This window comes from Scyliorhinus canicula, chromosome 11 (assembly GCF_902713615.1).
Source record: "Scyliorhinus canicula chromosome 11, sScyCan1.1, whole genome shotgun sequence".
Taxonomy (NCBI): Eukaryota; Metazoa; Chordata; class Chondrichthyes; order Carcharhiniformes; family Scyliorhinidae; genus Scyliorhinus; species Scyliorhinus canicula.
Window position 1 is genome coordinate 11,286,090 of NC_052156.1, and position 23,266 is coordinate 11,309,355.

The following is a 23,266-nucleotide window of genomic DNA, read 5'->3' on the forward strand; positions in this document are numbered from 1 at the left end:
TGCCTATCACTGATAAGTCTATTTTCTTCCAAATGTGAATAGATCCTATCCCTCAGTATCTTCTCCAACAGTTTGCCTACCACTGACGTCAAGCTCACAGGTCTATAATTCCCTGAATTATTCCTGCTACCCTTCTTAAACAAAGGGGCAACATTAGCAATTCTCCAGTCCTACGGGACCTCACCCGTGCTCAAGGATGCTGCAAAGATGTCTGTTAAGGCCCCAGCTATTTCAACCCTCGCTTCCCTCAGTAACCTGGGATAGATCCCATCCAGTCCTGGGGACTTGTCCACCTTAATGCCTTTTAGAATACCCAAAACCTCCCCCTTCCTTATGCTGACATGACCTAGAGTATTTAAACATCCATCCCTAGCCTCAACATCCATCATGTCCCTCTCCTTGGTGAATACCGATGCAAAGTACTCATTAAGAAGCTCACTCATTTCCTCTGACTCCACGCATAAATTCCCTCTTTTGCCTTTGAGTGGGCCAATCCTTTCTCTAGTTACCCTCTTACTCCTTATATACGAATAAAAGGCTTTGGGATTTTCCTTAACCCTGTTAGCCAAAGATATTTCATGACCCCTTTTAGCCCTCTTTATTGCACGTTTGAGATTTGTCCTACTTTCCCAATATTCCTCCAAAGCTTCATCAGTTTTAAGTCGCCTAGACCTTATGCATGCTTCCTTTTTCATCTTAGCTAGTCTCATAATTCCACCCGTCATCCATGGTTCCCTAATCTTGCCATTTCTATCCCTCATTTTCACAGGGACATGTCTGTCCTACACTCTAATCAACCTTTCCTTAAAAGACTCCCAACATTTCAAATGTGGATTTACCCTTAAACAGCTGCTCCCAATCCACATTCCCAAGCTCCTGCCGAGTTTTGTTATAGTTGGCCTTTCCCCAATTTAGCACTCTTCCTTTAGGACCACTCTTGTCTTTGTCCATGAGTATTCTAAAACTTATGGAATTGTGATCGCTATTCCCAAAGTAATCGCCGACTGAAACGTCAACCACCTGGCCGGGATCATTCCCCAATACCAGGTCCAGTATGGCCCCTTCCCGAGTTGGACTATTTACATACTGCTCTAAAAAACTCTCCTGGATGCTCCTTACAAATTCTGCTCCATCTACGCCTCCAACACTACATGAGTCCCATTCAATTTTGGGGAAGTTAAAATCTCCCATCACAACCACCCTATTGCTCCTACATTGTTCTATAATCTGTCTACATATTTGTACCTCTACTTCACGATCGCTTTTGGGAGGCCTATAGTAAAGTCCCAACAATGTTACTGCACCCTTCCTATTTCTTAGCTCTATCCATATTGCCTCAGTGCTCGAATCCTCCATCGTGCCCTCCTTAATCACAGCTGAGATATCATCTCTGACCAGTAATGCAACTCCTCCACCCCTTTTACCTCCCTCTCTATCCCTCCTGAAGCATCTATACCCTGGGATATTTAGTTGCCAGTCTTGCCCATCCCTCAACCAAGTCTCAGTAATACCAATACCACTCCTATACAACGCTCCCATGGCGAGTGTACGGACCAACAATACCAACTCCCAATACTTCCAGCTGCACAGGGGCACCAGACAAGGATGCCCACTGTCCCCGCTGCTGTTCGCACTAGCAATCGAACCGCTAGCAATCGCGCTCAGGGCAGCAAAAAATTGGAGGGGGATCCGAAGGGGAGGTAGAGAGCACAGAGTCTCACTCTATGCGGATGATCTGCTCCTCTATATCTCGGACCCACAAAGCAGCATGGACGGAATCATAGCGCTCCTGAAAGAGTTTGGAGCCTTCTCGGGCTACAAACTCAACATGAGCAAAAGTGAGATCTTCCCAGTACACCCGCAAGGGGGGGGGGGGGGGCAGCGCTAAAGGGCCTGCCGTTCAAACAAGCCCGAAATAAATTCCGCTACCTGGGGATCCAAATAGCCCATGACTGGAAAGGGGTCCACAAATGGAACCTCACCAGCCTGACGGAGGAAGTTAAAAAGGACCTGCAAAGATGGAACACACTCCCGCTCTCCCTCGCGGGGAGAGTCCAGACGATCAAAATGAACGTACTGCCCAGGTTCCTTTTCCTGTTTAGATCCATTCCGATCTACATCCCCAAGGCCTTTTTCAAAGCGCTGGACAAACATATCATGGCGTTCGTATGGGGGGGGGTAAAAATGCTAGGATCCCAAAGAAGGTCATACAAAAAACAAAATCCAGGGGGGGGCTAGCCCTCCCGAATCTACAATTCTACCACTGGGCGGCAACAGCCGAGCGAGTAAGGGGATGGATCCAGGAGCCAGAAGCCGAGTGGGTGCGTGCAGAGGAGGCCTCCTGCATGGGAACCTCCCTCCGGGCCCTCGCCACGGCAGCACTCCCATCCCCACCCAAAAAACACTCCACCAGCCCAGTGGTGACAGCCACCCTCCAATCCTGGAACCAACTGCGGCAGCAATTTGGCCTGTACAAAATGTCGGACAAGGCTCCCATCTGCAACAACCATAGGTTCAAACCAGCACTGACCGACGCCACCTTCAAAAGGTGGAGGCAGGACGGGAGGACACTGACAGTCAGGGACCTATACACGGACGACAGGATCGCAACACTGGACGAACTGACAGAGAAATTTCAGCTAGCTGGGGGGAACGAGCTACGGTACCTGCAGCTCAAAAACTTCCTACGAAAGGAGACAAGGACGTACCCACAACCGCCACGACAGACACTATTGGAAGACCTACTGGACGCAAGTATCCTAGAGAAAGGGAACTGTAGTGACATGTATGACCGACTGGTAGACAGGGACGACACCGTACTGGACGCAACAAGAAGGAAATGGGAGGACGACCTGGGGATGGAGATAGGGTGGGGACTCTGGAGCGAAGCACTGCATAGGGTCAACTCCACCCCCACGTGCGCAAGGCTCAGCCTGACGCAACTAAAAGTGGTACATAGAGCCCACTTAACGAGAAACCGTATGAGTAGGTTCTTCCCGGAGGTGGAGGACAAATGTGAGCGGTGCCAGAGAGGCCCGGCCAACCACGCCCACATGTTCTGGTCTTGCCCCAGACTTGTGGAGTACTGGACAGCCTTCTTCGAGGCTATGTCCAAAGTGGTGGGGGTGAGGGTGGAGCCATGCCCGATAGTGGCGGTCTTCGGGGTTTCAGACCAGCCAGATCTATTCCTGGGGAGGAGGGCGGACGCCCTTGCCTTTGCCTCCCTGATTGCCCGCCGTAGAATCCTGTTTGGCTGGCGGTCAGCAGCACCACCCAGAGCTGCAGACTGGCTGTCCGACCTCTCGGAATCTCTCCAAATGGAGAAAATCAAATTCGCCATCCGAGGGTCGGACGACGGCTTCCACAGAACGTGGGAGCCATTCATGCAACTGTTCCGGGACCTGTTTGTGGCCAACGTACATGAGGAAGAATAGTCGGGTGGCCAAGAACCAGGGGAAAATGGGCGGGAATCGGGGGAAGGTAGCCGGGGGGAGGGGGGGGGGGGGGGGGCTACGGGCTCGGTATGGGGGTTTGATGGCAAGCCAAGGCCCAAAACCAAACTATAAATAAATGCCTATAAACATGTGCCTCGGCAATATTGGGGAATGTAAAATATGTATGCTGGCTATAGGGGGCGGCCATAATTATTGTTATGAAGATGCTTACCTGTAAATATTCATGTAAAAAAAATTTGTGTGTTTTCCTTTTTTTTTTTCTCTCTCTCTAATAACTTGTAATTTGTCATATATAAAATATGAAAACTCAATAAAAAACATTTATAAAAAAAAAAGTAATACCAATACCATCATATTCCCAGGTACTAATCCAAGCCCTAAGTTCATTTGCCTTACCTGCTACACTTCTCACATTAAAACAAATGCACCTCAGACCACCTGTCCCTTTGCGATCATCATCTCTTCCCTGTCTACTCTTCCCCTTAGTCACATTGAGTTTATTATCCAGTACTTTACTGGCTTTAGTTGCTGCCTCTTTACTGACCTCTAACTTCCTAATCTGGTTCCCATCCCCCTGCCACATTAGTTTAAAACCTCCCCAACAGTGTTAGCAAAAGTACCCCCGAGGACATTGGTTCCAGTCCTGCCCAGGTGTATACCATCCGATTTGTAATGGTCCCATCGCCCACAGAACCGGTTCCAATGTCCCAAAAATCTGAACCCCTCCCTCCTGCACCATCTCTCAAGCCACGTATTCATTCTGACTATTCTTAAATTTCTACTCTGACTGTTTTGTGGCCCTGGTAGCAATCCTGAGATTACTACCTTTGAGGTCCTACTTTTTAAACTTATCTCCCAACTCCCTAAATTCTGATTGTAGGACCTCATCCCATTTTTTACCTATATCGTTGGTGCCTATATGCACCACGACAACTGGCTGTTCACCCTCCCCCTTCAGTATGTCCTGCAGCCTATGGCCTATGTGAGACATCCCTGACCCGTGCACCCGGGAGGGAACATACCATTCGGGAATCTTATTTTCGACCACAGAAACGCCTGCCTATTCCCCTTACAATTGAATCCCCTATGACTATAGCCCTGCCAGTCTTTTTCCCGCCCTTCTGTGCAGCAGAGCCAGCCACGGTGCCATGAGCCTGGCTACTACTGCCTTCCCCTGGTGAGTCATCTCCCCCAACAGTATCCAAAACGGTATACCTGTTTTGGAGGGAGATGACCGCAGGGAACACCTGCACTGCCTTCCTGCTCTTTCTCTGCCTTTTGGTCACCCATTCCCTGTCTCCCTCACCAATCCTAATCTGCAGTGTGACCAACTCACTAAACGTGCTATCCACGACCTCCTCAGCATCGCAGATGCTCCAAAGTGAGTCCATCCGCAGCTCCAGTGCCGTCATGCGGTCTAACAGGAGCTGCAGCTGGACACACTTCGCGCACATGAAGGAGGCAGGGGCATCGGCCGCGTCCCTGAACTCCCACATTGAGCACGAGGAGCATAACACGGGTCTGGGATCTCCTGCCATTTTAACTGATTACAAATAAAGTATCAAAAAATGAATAAATGAAAGGAATAAGGATTTTAGTTACAATCACAATACTTACCAACGCACAAAGTTAAATTTCTACCAGCTACTGCTAATTGGAGCACTTTCCTTACCAGCCAATCAGGTCACTGCTTTGCTGTGATGTCACCCTTCAAGGTAAGTTTTTAAAGAGATAAACTTACCTTCCCGACAACCACGGTTGTTGTTTTTGGTTAGAGGAGGAGGAGGAGGAGGGGGAGGGGGGTGGTGGAGAAACACTGAGGAAGTGTTTCGTGTTTAACTGTCACTTGACAACAGCCCCTCCACAAACCACCTTCAAATTGCGCTGACCGCACTGCACGTATGCAAATCTCCCCGGAACAGCCAATCAGTAGCTCCGCTCTGCTGCCCTCTGCTGGATGCTTGCCTTCACTTGAACACCTAGGGTCTCTTGCACAGGTACACCTACAAATTACGCTGACCGCACTGCACGTATGCAAATCTCCCCAGAACAGCCAATCAGTAGCTCCGCTCTGCTGGAGGCTTGTGTCCTATTGTATCTCTTTCCAGCTTTTGCCCTAGTGTGCCAGAGTGGTACCATGAGACATATTTTCAAGGGATAGTCTTCATCACCCAGGTGCCATTCATCCACCTGAGCTGCAGTCATGAACACCTTTGGCACTTGGGAGTGTCCCAAGATATAGCTACCATGGGAGCTGCCAAGGTACCTTGCACAGGCTTCCAGAATCTTGATCACAAAACTATCTGCATGGAGTGGAGTCCCTTTGTGTTCAAATAAACACCAGACTCGCCCATTGGTGCCTTGATGGTGGTGGTGCATTGGTACAGGGGAGGTGGTGGTGCATTGGTATTTTCGCTGGACTAGTAATCCAAAGTCCCAGAGTAATACTCTGGGGAATCATGGAATTTCATAACATTTATCATAGAATTTACAGTGGAGAAGGAGGCCATTCGGCCCATCGAGTCTGCACTGGTTCTTGGAAAGAGCACCCTACCCAAGCCCACACCTCCACCCTATCCCCATAACCCAGTAATCCCACCCAACACTAATGGCAATTTATCATGACCAACCCACCTAACCTGCACATCTTTGGACTGTGGGAGGAAACCGGAGCACCCGGAGGAAACCCACGCAGACACAGGGAGAACGTGCAGACTCCGCACAGACAGTGACCCAAGCCGGGACTCAAACCTGGGACCCTGGAGCTGTGAAGCAATTGTGCTAACCACTATGCTACCATGCTGCCCTCCTCAACAGCACAGGGACTGCAGCAATTCAAGAACGCGGCTCACCACCACTTTCTCAATGACAATTACGAATGGGTAATAAATGTAGGCCTCGTGGTCCCATTAATGAATTTTAAAGAAGTTGATGGCTGACTTTGCCTGTCGGGATATGAATGAAATTACTGGCCAGTCTGAAGGGTCAGTGGCCAGCTTGACATGAATGCGGGCAGCATATTAGGACATACCACACTGAACCCCCACTGACCCCTGGAAAGAGCAAGAGGTGAAAACGTTGAGGCTACGGTGACCGTCAGAACCGCAGGCATACGGGTAGTCTTTAAATACAGTTGCAGGCAATCTCCAGCCCCGTCATCTGGTATTTGGAGATTAGTCGCGTTGAGCTGATTGACCTCGTTCAACACTGAATCTCAGACATGTTGAGGGAGATGGAGCGCCTGCTGTATACTCCGGCTGCAGGATACTGGCATCTTCTGCGGCCCCTTCCAGCTTGCACTCCCCGTTTGCTCTGTGCCTGCGCCTCTTCTCCCACAGGTCTCTCCCTGGGATTCTGCCTGCAGACACCTGGCATCCTCTCCCTTCTGCCCATCTCTTTTTCAAAGGAGTAGCAGAGTGTACAGCCCCTATTTATAATAATCTTTATGATAAACTTTATTGTCACAAGTAGGCTTACATTAACACTGCTATGAAGTTACTATGAAAAGCCCTTAGTCGCCATATTCCGGCACCTGTTCGGGTACAGAGGGAGAATTCGGAATCTCCAATTCACCTAACTTCTTTCGGGACTTGTGGGAGGAAACTGGAGCACCCGGAGGAAACCCACGCAGACACAGGGAGAACGTGCAGACTCCACACAGGCAGTGACCCAAGCCGGGAATCCAATTTGGGACCCTGGCACGGTGCTAACCACTGTACTGTATTGCAGTAATGCAGAAATCTTCGAAGAAAGTTTGAAGAAAAAATGAGTCCACAAAAAAATACGAAATGCCAAACATCTAGCAGAAGGCACAGAAAAAGCTAAGAAATATCAGCAAACACCAGCAGCAACTCTCACCCTGCCAATGCTCTGATCCCTTTATTCCCACCCTGGAATGAGAGAACCATCAGAACAAAGGGCGGCACGTGGCGCAGTGGTTAGCACTGGGACTGTGGCGCTGAGGACCCGGATTCGAATCCCGGCTCTGGGTCACTGTCCGTCTGCAGTTTGCACATTCTCCCCATGTATGTGTGGGTTTCACCCCCACAATGCAAAGATGTGCAGGTAAGGTGGATTGGCCACGCTAAATTGCCCCTTAATTGGAAAAAAAATAATTGAGTACTTTAAATTTAAAAAAAAAGAACATAAGAACATAAGAACTAGGAGCAGGAGTAGGCCATCTGGCCCCTCGAGCCTGCTCCGCCATTCAATGAGATCATGGCTGATCTTTTGTGGACTCAGCTCCACTTTCCGGCCCGAACACCATAATCCTTAATCCCTTTATTCTTCAAAAAACTATCTATCTTTACCTTAAAAACATGTAATGAAGGAGCCTCAACTGCTTCACTGGGCAACATGCTGGCTGCCTGCCTGTGTTCTGACCGCACACTCGCACGGGCAATGCAAAATTCCACACAATTGGATTCCTGACCATTTAATTGCCGTGGGCTCACTTCTGGCTCCTGTGTGCTCAACGACCGAGATGATACATCTCTGTCTCCTCCAGAGGTTCCCAGCATCACAGATGCCAATCTTCAGTTAATTCGATTCACTCCACGTGATATCAAGAAATGGCTGAAAGGCACTGGATATTTCAACGGCAATGGGGCCCAATAATATTCCAGCAACACTACTGATGTCTTGTGCTCCTGCTGTTCCAGTACAGCTACAACACTCACACCTGCGTGGCAATGTGGAATATTGCCCGGGTATGTCCTGTACACAAGAAGCAGGACAAATCCAACCCAGCCAATTACCGCCCTATCAGCCTACTCTCCATCATAGGGGCTGGTTTAGCACAGGGCTAAATCACTGGCTTTGAAAGCAGACCAAGGCAGGCCAGCAGCACGGTTCAATTCCCGTACCAGCCTCCCCGAACAGGTGCCGTAATGTGGCGACTAGGGGCTTTTCACAGTAACTTCATTTGAAGCCTACTTGTGACAAGAAGTGATTTTCATTCCATCACCAGCAAAGTCACGGACGCTCAGTTTGGGTTCTGCCAGGGTCACTCAGCTCTTGATCGTTATAGCTTTGCTTCAAACATGGACAAGAGCTGAATTCCCGACGTGAGAGCGAGTGCCTTTGACATCAAGGTGACACTTGACCGCGAATGGCATCAAGGAGCCCTAGCAAAACAGGAGTCAATGGGAATGAAACCTTCCGCTGGTTGGAGTCACACCTGGCACAAAGGAAGATGGCTGTGATGGTTGGAGGTCAGCTCAATTCCAGGACATCACTGCAGGTGTTCCTCAGGAGAGTGTCCTGGGCCCAACCATCTTCATCAATTACAATCCTTCCATCAGAAGGTCAGAAGTGGGGGTGTTCGCTGACCACCCACAATGGACCACCCACCCACGCTGACCACTGCACAATGTTCATTTGCAACTCCTCAGATACTAAAGCAGTCCATGCGCAAAATGCAACAGGATCTGAACAACAAAGCTGTCCCTCACTCCCCCAAGCCTGTTCACCATCTAAAGGGCACAAGTCAGGAGTGTGATGGAATACTCTCCACTTGCCTGGATGAGTGCAGCTCCAACATCACTATCATCCAGGACAAAGCAGCTCACTTGATTGCTACCCCTTCCACATTCACCCCCTCCACCACCAACACATGGTAGCAGCCGTGTGTACCATTTACAAGACACGCTGCAGGAACTCACCAAGGCTCCTTCGGCAACACCTTCCAAACCCACGACCATTACCATCTAGAAGGACAAGAGCAGCAGACACATGGGAACGCCACCACCTGGAAGTTTCCCTCCAAGCCACTCGGCATCCCGATTTGGAAATATGTCACCGTTCCTTCACTGTCACTGGGTCAAAATCCTGGAACTCCCTCTCAACCACCACTGTGGGTATATGTATACCTCAGGAGCTACAGCGGTTAAAGCAGCAGCTCACCACCTCCTTCTAGGGCAATAAATACTGGCCAAGCCAGCAACACACACACAGAATTTACAGTGCCGAAGGAAGCCATTCGGCCCATTGAGTCTGCATCGGCCCTTGTAAAGAGCACCCTACTTAAGCCCACGCCTCCACCCTATTCCTGTAACCCCACATGATCTTTTGGACACAAAGAATAAATTTAGCATGACCAATCCACTTAACCTGTACACCTTTGGACTGTGGGAGGAAACCGGAGGAAACACACACAGACACGGGGAGAAAGTGCACACTCCACACAGTCACCCAAGGCTGGAATTGAACCCGGGTCCCTGGAGCCGAGGCAATAGTGCTAACCACAGTGCCATCCTTAATTGCATCCCGTAAATGAATTTTTAAAAAACATTACGTTGACATTTCTGAAGTATTTTCATGCAATTTCACATAAAACCCAAGCCAATGTGTGTGTTTTCGCCTTTACATCTGCCCGATTTGGGCTACAGTTTGTCCCCCTTGGTAACTCAATGGCACTTTTATTGCAAGACAGCTGCACATTTGTGGTGATGGGCAGCTGGAACGGGATAAATAAAATGAGGTCAGTCTGCAATACATCGGAAAGCTGTTGATTATTCCTAGTTTAGTAATGGGTTCTTGTGTGGTGTTTGATTGTTCATCAGCAGATAACCTGGACAAGACTACACTCGCAGCTGGAGACCTTTCCACTGCTCTGTGACGGTGAGTCGCGTGGTTTGAGTCACATCTACAGGCGGTTAAAATGAATGTGCGGCCGCAGTTCCTGTTTTTTTTTTCAATGCCTGCTGATTTTCCTGCCAAAGGCATTTTTCAGAGAGATTGAAGTGATGATTACCTTGTTCATATGAGGAGGGAAGGTGGCCAGAATGAAAAAAGGTGCTACTACAGAGAGGAAGGCAGGCAGGGGGTGTGGGTCTTCCGAACCTGATGTATTATTACTGGGCGGCGAATGTGGAAAAGGTACAGAGCTGGGTCATAAGGGTTGACTCCCAATGGGTCAGAGTGGAGGAGAGTTTGTGTAGGGGGTCGGGATTGAAGGCGCTTGCGACAGCACCGCTCCCGACGGCCCCGGGGAGATACTCAGGGAGTCCGGTAGTAATAGCTTCGTTGAGAATTTGGAGGCAGTTTCGGCAGCACTTTGGGTTGGGGGCAGGGTCGGTCAAGGGAAATGCCAATTCGGGGGAATCATAGATTTGAGCCAGGGAAGTGGGAGGGAAATTTTCGGAGACGGGAGGAGAAAGGAATTAGAATACTAAAAGATTTATTTCTTGGAGGTCATTTTGCAGGATTGAAGGAGCGAAGTATGGGCTGGAGCAGGAGGAAATATTTAGATACATGCAGGTTCGAGACTTTGCCAGAAAGGAGATACAGAGCTTCCCAGGAAAGCAGGTTTCCACGTTGCTGAAGGAGGTGCTGACGACAGGTGCTGAGAAGGGGGGTAGTATCGGCGGTTAACGGGGCTAGTTTGGAGGAGGAGAAGGCGCCACAAGGCAAAGTGGGAGGAAGAGTTGGGAGAGGGTATGGAGGAGGGGTTCTGGTGTGAGGTGCTCCGGAGGGTGTACGTCTCCACGTCGTGTGCGAGGTTGGGGCTGATACAGCTGAAGGTAGTGTATAGAGCGCACCGTACAAGGGCAAGGATGAGCCAGCACTTTGAGAGGGTAGAAGATGGGCGTGAACGTTGCAGGGGAGGTCCCGCAAACCACGTTCATGTTTTGGTCCTGTCCAAAGCTGGAGGATTACTGGAAGGAGGTGTTTAGGGTAATCTCTAAAGTGGTGCACGTGAAACTGGACCCGGGCCCTCGGGAGGCCATTTTCAGGGTGTCGGACCAGCCGGGGTTGGAAACGGGCGCGGAGGCAGATGTTTTAGCCTTCGCCTCGTTGATCACCCGAAGACGGATCCTGTTGGGATGGAGATCAACCTCTCCACCCTGTGCCCTGGCGTGGCGGGGGGACCTGCTGGAATTCTTAATGCTTGGAAAAGGTCAAATTTGAACTGAGGGGAAGGATGGAGGGGTTCTACAATTCGTGAGCGTTATTCATTATGCACTTTTGAGAATTGGATCACATCGAACATTTGGGAGGGGTGGTGGCGGGGAGGGTTGGGGGGAAGGGAGACTGTACGTGGTTTTTAAAAAAAACGCATTTTATTCAAACTTGTATCAAAGTAGGTTACAGCAAATAAACACCCCGGGAAATATTCTTCCCAACAATCAACTACAGTTTGGACAGATTTTTCTCCTTTTTCACCCCCCCCTCCTCACGACGAACAGCTCCTCAAACACGGTCACAAACATCCCCCACCTTTTCTCAAACTCCCCTGCTGAGCCATTTAACTCATACTTTATCTTCTCTAACCGCAGGAAGTCATACAGGTCACCCAACCATGCTGCTACCCCCGGTGGCAATGCCGACCGCCACTCCAGCAAAATTCGTCACCGTGCAATCAGAGAGGCGAAGGCCAAGACATCGGCCTCCCTCCTCTCCATGAGCTCCGGCTTCTCTGAAACCTCAAATATCGCCACCAAAGGGTCCGGGTCCACTTCCTCCTCCACTATCCTGGCTAAGACTGCGAACACTCCCGCTCAGAATCTTCCCAATTTTTCACAACCCCAAAACATGTGCGCATGATTCGCCGGCCCCGCCCACACCTCTCACACTCATCTGCTACCCCCTGAAAGAATCCACTCATTCTCGCCCGAGTCATATGCACCCTGTGCACCACCTTAAACTGTATCAGGCTCATCCTTGCACAAGAGGAGGTCCCGTTTACCCTTTGCAGTGCCTCACTCCAAACTCCCCAATTGATCTCCATTCCCAACTCCGCTTCCCATTTCTCTTTGATCTTCACCACCGGCTCGCCTCCCTGCTCCCCCAGCCACTTATATATATCCCCAATTCTCCCCTCCCCTTCCACATCCGGAAGCAGCAGTTGCTCCAGCAGGGTGTTCCCTGTCAATTGGACTGTATATGTTAATGGAGACTATGGGTGATTTCTGATCCCTTTTTGTCATTTGTTTATGTTAACATGCGGGCCAATGTCTGGGGTTTGGTGGGAGGATGGGATCGTTGTTATTGATATGGGGATTGACATATTTGTTACGAATTATTGTTTATTTTTGGCTGTAAATTTAGGAGAAAATGTGAAAAAGGAGAATTTAAAAAATCTTTAAAAAAGGATTTTTAAAATCTTTTAAAAATCTTTAGGCAATGAATCCTGCCATCCTCGCCCAGTTTGGCATTTATATGACACCAGTTCCACACCATGGTTGGCCTCTGAAGTGGCCTAACAAGTCATTCTGTTGTGTTAAACTGTTCCGTGGAGTGGTTCAAGAAGAAGGTCCATGATCACTTGGTGGGTAAATAGAGATGGTCCGTAGATGCTGATTGAATAATTTGACATAAAATTCAGTTCTGAATGGGAGGAGAAGGGAATTAAGACATTAAAAGATTAGTTTCTTGGGGATCGGTTTGCAGGATTGAAGGAGGTGGGAGCGATGTATGGGCTGGAGCAGGAGGAAATGTTTAGATACATGCAGGTTCGAGATTTTGCCAGGAAGGAGATACAGAGCTTCCCGGAGGAGCCGGCCTCCACATTGCTGGAGGAGGTGCTGACGACAGGGGGACTAGAGAAGGGGGCAGTGTCAGCGGTTTACGGAGCTATTTTGGAAGAGGAGAAGGCACTGCTGGAAGGGATCAAAGCAAAGTGGGAGGAAAAGTTGGGAGAGGGTATGGAGGAGGGGGTTCTGGTGTAAGGTGCTCCGGAGAGTGAATGTCTCCAGCTCATGCGCAAGAAGGTGATAGATAGAGCACACAAGGGCGAGGATGAACTGGCTCTTTGAGGAGATAGAAGATGTGTGTGAACGTTGCCGGGGGTGCGGAGGCAGATGTTGTAGCCTTCGCGCCTCATTGATCGTCCGAAGGCGGATCCTGATGGGTTAGAGAGCAGCCTCTCAACCCTGTGCCCTGGTGTGGCGGGGGGACCTGTTGGAACTCTTGAGAAGATTAAGTTTCAACTGAGGGGAAGGATGGAGTGGGTCTACAGTTCACGGGCATTATTCATTATGCACTTTCAAGAATTGGATAACATTGAACATTAGTTGGGGGGGGGGGGGGGGGGGGTGACTGTATGTGTTAATGGTGACTATGGGTGATTCCTGATTCCTTTTTGTTATTTGTTTATGTTAACATGCGGGCAGTTGTTTGGGGGTTGGTGGGAGGATGGGATTGCTGTTGTTGATATGGGGAACTGACATTATATTCATAACTGCGTATTGTTTATTGTTGGTGGAAGAATATGTGAAAAAGGAGAATAAAAATATTTTAAAAGAAAATCTTCAGTCACATTGCTCTGCACTGGTGGGCTTTTGCAAAGTTTCACCCAAGTTCTATGATGCACAGATCTAGTAGTTCGCACCCACTCTCGGGCTATTACAAAATCCAAACAAGCAAACTGAAAATCCTAAATTGGTATCGTTTTGGTCGTTTACCTTTAAGCTTATAAAACAAGGCAATGGTTAATCAAAAGCCACATTTCGATGCACTGAAACCAGGTTTATTTGGGTGCAAAGGATATTAAACAAAAGCAGAATATTGATTTGTTTATTCACTATCAAGGAGATTGATTTGTCAACAAAACAAACAGATAATTCCAGGAAGATCTTTTGAACAATTTGGACTTAAATTGGGATTTAAGTCATTGAAGATTAAACATAGATGCAATCAAGCAGGTGCTGTACTGTTCTATAACTTGCTTCAGATATAAAACATTCAAAATTACTGATAAAATATGACCCATGAAAGAATCTGTATTTATTTACAGGTACCTGGTCAGTTAAAATAAATTGCATTTGCATAGCACCTTTCATTCCCCCCTCCCCCCCAGGACTTTTTGAAACCTAGTCACTGACATAATGTGGGAATACACAGCAGATTCTTGACCAAATATTCTATTTTAGTGGTGGAAACAGAAGGAAAAATGTAGGTCAGGACACCACATTAAAAGTGCCTAAAAGTGCATTTGGGATCTATGTGTACCTGAGAAGGCAGATGGGGCCTTGTTTGATATCTTATCTGACTGATGGCACTTCCAATCGTTTGGCACTCCGTCAGTACTAAAGCTCGAGTCAGAGTTGCAATGTAGTACTGAAATAGGTGGAGTTTTGTGCTATTATTCTGTGCTTTTATTTCTAAGTACCCATCTGAACCCATTTTTCCCAAGACCTGTTCAGCCATTTGCATTAAATGTAAATCTAGGCATTGGAGGGAAAAGGTCAGAGTCTATCCTGCTGCAAAACAGCCCTATACATTATTTCACATCTGCACAATTCCATGTTCATGTACTTCACACCTGATGGCTGGGCACAGCTTTGCGATTCATCAGCTGGGTGGAAAACCATTTTCAGGCATCTGGCAGTGGCCAACTCTACAACCATATACTCCGGCAGGAGGTCATCTGGAATCCGTAGGGATATAAGTGCGTAACTCTAGAGCGGGGAGCGGAGAAGAGGCAGCAAGGCCATTCCTTCTTCTCCAAAAGGTAATAACAATGTCACATTCATCAGGTGGCTGTAAACAGCTGCAATTCTGCACAAGAGATTGGAGGGCCACTGAGGTATATTGATCCAACAGGAGGCGCTAAAATCAAAATGCCTCATCCAAACAAAATCTACACAAGGTTTGCAAGCACAAAGACTCCCTAATGCTGGGTTAGTTGCATTGGTAGCTGCATTTTTCATTTCCATGCACTATGCATTTAAATATACGATGCAAATGTTCACAGGGACTTTACAGAAATGGGTGTTTTCCAAGGTCACTGCTTTTGCATGGAAACAAACTCAGGAATTTGTCTCCATGAAACCAAGTGGACTGAATGAGCGAACCTGATCTCCAAAACATCAGTCAAAAGCCTGGGAATCCTATTGCTTAGAGTCAGATTTCTTCAACGTCTCAGCAAAGAACTCCCATTTCAATGATTGTTTTACAGCTCCATTGCTAATCATCTTCTCCACTGGTTTTAATCTTAGCCTCTGATATTAATTGTATAATTTGGATCAATGCAAGGTTATTCATTTTGGTAGCAAAAACAGGAAGGCAAACTATTATCGGAATGGCCATAAATTAGGAAAGGGGAATGTGCAATGAGATTTGGGCGTCCTCGTATACCAGGCACTGAAGGTAAGCGTGCAGGTGCAGCAGGCAGTAAATAAGGCAAATGGCATGTTGGCCTTCACAGCGAGAGGATTAAGTACAGGGTCAGGGGTGGGTTTTTGCTGCAATTAAACAGGGCCTTGGTGAGGCCACACCTGGAATATCGGATGCAGTTCTGGTCTCCTTATCTGCGGAAGGATGTCCTTGCTATAGAGGGAGTGCAGCTGATTTAAGTTTTATTATTGAGACCAAACCTATCATTTGGCCCATCAGCTGCGTCCCAAAAACTCTGATTAATCCCCCCCCACCCCATGCGACGCATACACCGTTAGTAAATTATGGCCAGAATTTAAAACAGAAGGCACAGATTAAAAAGCTGCAATCAATCCATAACAATTGCATTGATGTGTCACAGTTTCAAATGGTTTGATTAATGCATCTCAATAAAGGGAATTAAATCTCAGCATATACTGAAGTGATACAAGTAAGGCCTGTGTTTCCTAAAAGGAATGCAACATTTTTTTGTAATCAAAAAAATTCATTCAGGAATCAGCAGAACATCAAGTACCGACAACCCTGCAGTAAAGCTTCACCGTAAAGGCACAATATTGCAGAAGTAAGATCAGAAAATAGTGTCTCCAAACACATCTGCACAGCAGTGGTGGGAGTGGTGGATATGGAACACATCACCTCGATGCTCCTCAGGCTCGAGATAAGCCAGGGTTCCTGGTCTCAGTCACTGTCCAGTCGGTCCTGCTGGATAGTGTTCACACAAGTGGACTTGGTCGAGCACAGCATGTAGTTCAGCTCTGTTTGATTCCTTGGTGAGCAAGGGGCTCGGTAAACTGCCAGCATCCAATTATTGGAGCCACAGGGTTAGTCTCTGTCTTTGCAAGGTTAGGAGTTAAATTTGCAGCACCAGCCCTTTGGCATTCTTTGTAAAATCTGCACACCCCCCCAATGCCAATTGAAGCCATGTTCTGTATTTTCACCACAATCTGCCAACCAATCATACCAGCATGCTACCATTCTCAGCCTCACTGTGCCTGGTACGGTCCCTGATCAAAGTGGACAAGTGGAGCGACTGAGGTGCCAAGCCGCAGGCATTGACGCACAATGACAATGAGTGAGAGGTGCTGATTTCCCCCTCTACCTCAGAGAAGGCAACTGGCTTCCATTCTCGACTACCCAATTACACAGCTGAAACCCCGATATCAGACCCCACCAGCGTTCCCAAGCCAAATGTAAATCCGGGAAATTCGCTTCGCTGCCAAAGCTCCAGATGGACCCAATGGAAAATCTAAATTCAAGTACCTTAATGCTGCACACAAGTATGTTTAGATACTGAGACAATGGTGTTTAAAATGTTAAATAAGTGGTTAAATCCAGCAAACATATTTCAATTATTCAGTACAGTAATGCCCCTTGTCCACTGGTGTGATGGATGGTCAGATTTAATCCCCACAGCTGAATCAGCAGCATCCCTCATCACCGTCGAGAAGGTAAAAAAAAAAAATGAAATGAAAATCACATTGTCACAAGTAGACTTCAAATGAAGTTACTGTGAAAAGCCCCTAGTCGCCACATTCTGGCACCTGCTCGGAGAGGCTGGTACGGGAACTGAACCATGCTGCTGGCCTGCCTTGGTCTGCTTTCAAAGCCGGCAATTTAGCCCTGGCTTTTAAAGGCGAGCTGTGCCTTTTTGAACCGTTGCAGACCATGCGGGGTTGCATCGCATCTCTCCCAATGCAAATCTCTAAAACATTTCCTTGCGAGCGAAAATTTGTATCCCCCAAAAAAGACAATTTGTGCCAAAAGATATTCAGGTCAATCCCGCTTCAATTAATTTGTTTCACCCTTAAAAAGTTATACCCAAGATAAGGATTAATCATTGAACAGACATACTCACGGTATTAACCCATCTTCCCCTTCAGATACTGTGCAAGTGTAGCATTTTGTTAATTGCATTTTGGTATTGCAGTGGGGAATAATGAGTCGACATCAGTGCAATTAAGGCCCTGAGGTAATGAGGCTATGATCACCAAGAACCATTTTTTCCGCCAGCTCAATACAATTGGATCCATATTTGCCTTCTTCCCATGCCTACTGCATCCTTTTACAAATTATGGCTCAAAACTGGCCGTATATCAGGGTTTCAAATAGAACCCACAGTCATCTGTTGAACATTGTTAAGGCAAGTGTAAATATATTTCTTCATAAAATTACTATGATAACATTGTAATGCAGCAACTATTAGACAATTAAATCCCATTCCTGATTTAGTATGTTGAAACGTTTTCTGGTAAGCGATTACAGAATTTTAACATTAATCCACTAATGGCCCTCTTTCATACGCCAGGTAGAAGCCAGTCAAGAAACTTCATGGCAACCTCAAAGCCAAGGAAACAGGCCTGAAAAAGAAATAGGAAAAGGAACACAACAAAAAGTCAGCAATTTCTTTTTGGAAATTTGGTCAACATTCATCACAACCTCATGATTGAACAAAACCCAAAATTCCTTCAAAATAGTATTCAAGAATCCACCACACTTCTGGTTGCCTATTGTTAGGCTTCTCTATTTTAATAATAATTTTATTGTCACAAGTCACAAGGCTTACATTAACACTGCAACAAAGTTACTGTGAAAATCCCCTAGTCGCCAAACTCCGGCACCTGTTTGGGTACACAGAGGGAGAAGTCAGAATGTCCAAATTACCTAAAAGCACGTCTTTCGGGACTTGTGGGAGGAAACCGGAGCAACCGGAGGAAACCCACTCAGACACGGGGAGAAGGTGCAGACTCCGCACAGACAGTGACCCAAGCTGGGTATCGAACCTGGGACCCTGGAGCTGTGAAACAGCAGTGCTACCCACTGCGCTACCGTGCTGTCCATGGTAGGTTTACTAGAACATTATTTCTGTTGCTTCACACCGATGAGAATAATTGCTGCGCCACGTCTATTGTTCTCGTCGGAGTAGTTAACTCTGCCTTTCATAATATCTGTGAATATCTATGAAGGTGAGAGGTCTTCAAAAAAAGGGACGCAGGAACAGGAGACGGCATTTAAGCCCCTGAACCTGCTCTGCCATTCGACGAGATGATGGCTGATGTGTTCCTCAACTCCATTTATCTGCCTTAGCTCCATCATGGTTGATATTCTTCCAACAGGAATCCGCAATCTTAATTCTGAAAGCTCCAAATGACGCCCAGTTCCCAGTCATTTTTGGGGAGGCTATTCCAGATTTTGGCCCTCTGTATTAAAAGTGTTTTTCAGAGTTCCTGCCTGAGTGCAGTGGCCTTGCTTGAAGTTTAAGATTCTGTCCCCTTGTTCCCGACTCCCCCCCCATCAGAGGAAGTAATTTCTCAGGATTGCTTGTGAATGGTAGTCACTGATTTGGCAAAGACAGCAACACGCCTGCTTTCAGGTCTGGATCAGTGTTGCTCTTTCCTGGGTGGTGTGACCGTCTATCCCTCCAGCTGAGAGGTGGTCACCCTCATCACCTTCCTACAGCACAGATCGGTCTGAGAACTGACTGCCTTGTTAAACGGAGGTACAATCTCGTCCTGTTCTATGGGGTCATGAGTTGAGCCTTGGCAGCGAGTTTCACCCCAATGGTCACATTTCAGGCAGCAGCCTTAATGGCGGCTGTCAGCCTTTTAGCCTGGGCTGGAAGAGTAACAGAAGTCCTGTCACATCTTCAACTGACAAGCAGGTCTGCATACCTCCATCAGCGTTTGGTAGAAAGTTGTGAGCTTGAAGATTGGTTGAATATCCAAACTCCAATAATAATAATAATAATAATAAAATAATAATAACAATAACAACAATAATAATAATTGCTTATTGTCACAAGTAGGATTCAATGAACTTACTGTGAAAAGCCCCTAGTCGCCATATTCTGGCGCCTGTTCGGGGAGGCCGGTACAGGAATTGAACCTGCGCCGCTGCCTTGTTCTGCATTACAAGCCAGCTGTTTAGCCCACTGTGCTAAACTAGCCCCTTAACCCAGGATTGTGGAGATCAACCCAAAACAAATGGCCTGGGATTACCCTGCTATGCAGGGTCTACTGACCGCAGCCAATCAAATATTCCTAAAATTAGTTCTAATTTTATACCAACCAGAACATAATTTTGGAGTTAAAAAACATTACTGTAAAAAACAGTTAAGCAGGATATATATTCCCCACTCTGCAAGTGCTGCACATCTCCCTTCACTGTTGAATCAGAGGTAATGACGTAGCTCAGTTGAAATGATAATTACTACTAGTCCTTACCGCATTGGCCGGGAAAGCTCGAATCATGACAGCAGTGAAGCCTTTGTACAACGAGCCAATACCTTCTTCCTTGATCAGATCTCGAAGAACATCTCGGAATCCATTGGGATACGCCCCTTCTGGCGCTAGGATTTGAGGGACATAATGAAACTGGTTATTTATCAGAATTATGTTGGCCTGTTTCTGTACTGCAAATGCATTCAGTCCGACTGGTGTCTGTCTGTGATTCACGGGATGTAGGTGTCGCAGGCTGGCCCAGCATTTATGGATAGGCTGTGGTAGACTCCGAATTGCCTTTGAACAGAATGGCCATTTGAGAGGGCAGTTTGGAGCCAACGACAAAGCTGTGGGTCCGAGCAAGATTTCATTCCCTAAATGGACATTAGTGAACTAGATGGTTCAATCGACAATGATTTCACCATTAGATTTTTACTTACAGATTTGTATTGAATTCTAATTTCACCATCTGGTGGGATTCAAACCCAGGTCCCCAGAGTAGTACTCAATGCCACTACACCACGGCCTCCATACTTCATCCCATCCTATCTGCACATCTTTCTAGTAAATCGTCAATACCACTAGAACATAGAACATAGAACAGTACAGCACAGAACAGGCCCTTCGGCCCTCGATGTTGTGCCGAGCAATGATCACCCTACTTAAACCCACGTAACCCGTATACCCGTAACCCAACAATCCCCCCCATTAACCTTACACTACGGGCAATTTAGCATGGCCAATCCACCTAACCTGCACATCTTTGGACTGTGGGAGGAAACCGGAGCACCCGGAGGAAACCCACGCACACACGGGGAGGACGTGCACACTCCACACAGACAGTGACCCAGCCGGGAATCGAACCTGGGACCCTGGAGCTGTGAAGCATTGATGCTAACCACCATGCTACCGTGAGGCCCCACTAAATGACACAAAATCACGAAATGGCTTTATTTCCTCCAATCTCAATGTCACGTAGAGTTTCACAGGTCCCAACAAGTGTTTCCTCAAAGGGCCATTCCTCACATGCGAGCTCAGGCAAGAATGGGCAACAAATGATGCTACCATGCATTGCCATGGGCAATCCAGTCCTAAGGTTCACACACAGGCACATAGCTTACAGCAGAAACCACTGCAGTATGATTCGGAACTGGAGCCATGGCCAATTACTCTTGCCATCCCTAGAGCAAAGACACTCGAGGCAAATATCACCATCCTGGCCTCAGATCAGACAAGGTTACAGAACTGTAGTTGAATACAGAATCCTCTGGGTTATATGCTTACTGTTCCTGCAGGCATTTACCCACCCTTTACCCAAATCCTATCCCCCAAGCCAGGCCATCGGAGAGACTCAAAGTGATCAGAAGAATAAACTGACCTGTCTGGAATCTGGACTTCAACACATCTGCGGGAATTGCAACTGCCCAGTTGAAGATTCCGGCCATTCCACCAGCAAACAGGATTCGAGGGACACTCAGATCAGTCACTCTACAGAAAAAGGGGGGGGAGGAGAGAAAAAAGTGATTTATAGAACCAAATTCCTGAAAATGCTACTGCTTCAGCTCTATTTCCATTTCCTCCAGAAGATCAGAGGAAATAGGAACAGCAATAGGCCATTCAGCCCTTCGAGCCCCCTCTACCACACAAAGGAGACTATGGCTGAGCTTCCACCTCAAATACCATTTTCCCTGATCCCCATCTATTGATATTTTTGATATGGAGAAACCTATTGATCTCAGTTTTGTTTTGAACATTACTCAATGATTGACGTCCTTCCTGCATCTATCTTGTCAAGCCCTGGAAGAATGACATCACCTCTCATTCTTTTAAACTCCAAAGAATAACGGTCGAGGCCATTTAACCTTTCCTCATTAGACAAACCCACGATCTCAGGAATTAATTTGATGAACCTTTGTTGCCCTCTCCCTGTCTGATAAGTATAATCTTTCCTTAGGTTAGGAGACCAAAACTGCACACAATGCTCCAGGTGCAATCTCACCAAGACTATTATTGCAGGAAGACATCTTCACTCCTATATTCAAATCCAGTTATAATAAAGGCCGACATACCATCGTTAGCCTTCTTCATTGTTTGTTGTGCCTACATGTTAGCTTTTAGTGACTCATGAACAAGGATACCCAAGTTCAACACTTCCCTGCCTCTCATCATTTTATTTTGCTTTCCCCACCAAAGTGGATAGCCTCACATTTCTCCACATTGTATTTCATCTGCCAGATTTCTGCCCACTCATTTATCCTCTCCAAATCCCCTTAAAGGGTCTTTGCATCCTCCTCACAGTCACTTCCGCCCAGTTTTGTGTCATCAAATTTGGAAATATTACACTTAATCCCCATGTCCAAATCATTGATATAGGTTGTGAATAGCCGAAGTCCAAGCACTGATCCTATACCTCACTAGTCACAGCCTGCCAACCTAAAAATGACCCATTTATTCTTCCTTTTTGTTTTCTGTCTGTTAACCAGTTCACAATCCATGGCAGTCTTTTACTCCCAATCCCATGTGCTCTCATTTTACTTACTAACCTCACGTGTAGGATCTTGCCAAAAGCTTTCTGAAAAGCTAAAATGTACCACATCTACCGGTTCTCCTTTATCTATTCTGCTCGTTCCATCCTCAAAAGACTCCCAACAGGTTTGTTAAACATGATTCCCTCTCATAGATCCACGTTGACTCTGCGCAATTCTACCATTATTTTCTAAGTGTGTTGTTATCACATCCTTTTATTGTAGATTTTAGCATCTCCCCTGCCATTGGTGTTCAGATGTGGAGATGCCGGCGTTGGACTGGGGTGAGCACAGTAAGAAGTCTTCCAACTCCAGGTTAAAGTCCAACATTTTTGTTTCAAACTCTAGCTTTCGCAGCACTGCTCCTTCCTCAGGTGAATGAAGAGGTACGTTCCAGAAACATCTATATAGACAAATTCAAAGATGCCAGACAATGCTTAGAATGCGAGCATTAGCAGGTGATTAAGTTGTTACAGTTCCAGAGATAGGGGTAACCCCAGGTTAAACCCCAGGCAAATAGCAAAGCAGCAAAATAATAATCTAATAGTTGAACTGTCTCAAGCCAGGTGTGAATTGTCTCAAGCCAGGACAGTTGGTAGGATTTTGCAAGCCCAGGCCAGATGGTAGGGGATGAATGTAATGCGACATGAATCCCAGGTCCCGGTTGAGGCCACACTCATGTGTGCGGAACTTGGCTACAGGTTTCTGCTCGGCGATTCTGCGTTGTCACGCGTCCTGAATGGAGTCGCTTACCCGGAGATCAGAGGCTGAATGCCCTTGACTGCTGACAGTCATCCCCTACCATCTGGTCTGGGTTTTCTAAATCCTACCAACTGTCCTGGCTTGAGACAATTCACACCTCTTTAACCTGGGGTTACCCCTATCTCTGAATCTGTAACGACTTAATCACCTGCTAATGCTCGCATTCTAAGCATTGTCTAGCACCTTT

General features: G+C 47.1%; 1 protein-coding gene across 2 annotated transcripts in view; it reads right to left on the bottom strand.

Moving 5' to 3' along the window:
* prkar2aa (protein kinase, cAMP-dependent, regulatory, type II, alpha A) overlaps window positions 1-23,266 on the bottom strand; it is a 425,687-nt gene that overhangs the window by 366,199 nt on the left and 36,222 nt on the right. Inside the window, exons 7-9 of one of the 2 annotated variants that reach the window (XM_038812257.1) lie at window positions 21,171-21,280; window positions 19,796-19,920; window positions 13,905-17,932 (exon numbers count right to left, since the gene is read on the bottom strand). The exons of the other annotated variant lie outside the window; for it this stretch is intronic. Of the exons in view, the coding sequence (XP_038668185.1) occupies window positions 17,870-17,932; window positions 19,796-19,920; window positions 21,171-21,280 (298 nt within the window). The 3' untranslated portion in view covers window positions 13,905-17,869. Of the gene's footprint in view, window positions 1-13,904; window positions 17,933-19,795; window positions 19,921-21,170; window positions 21,281-23,266 lie in introns of those variants that run through there. 2 annotated transcript variants of the gene reach the window in all.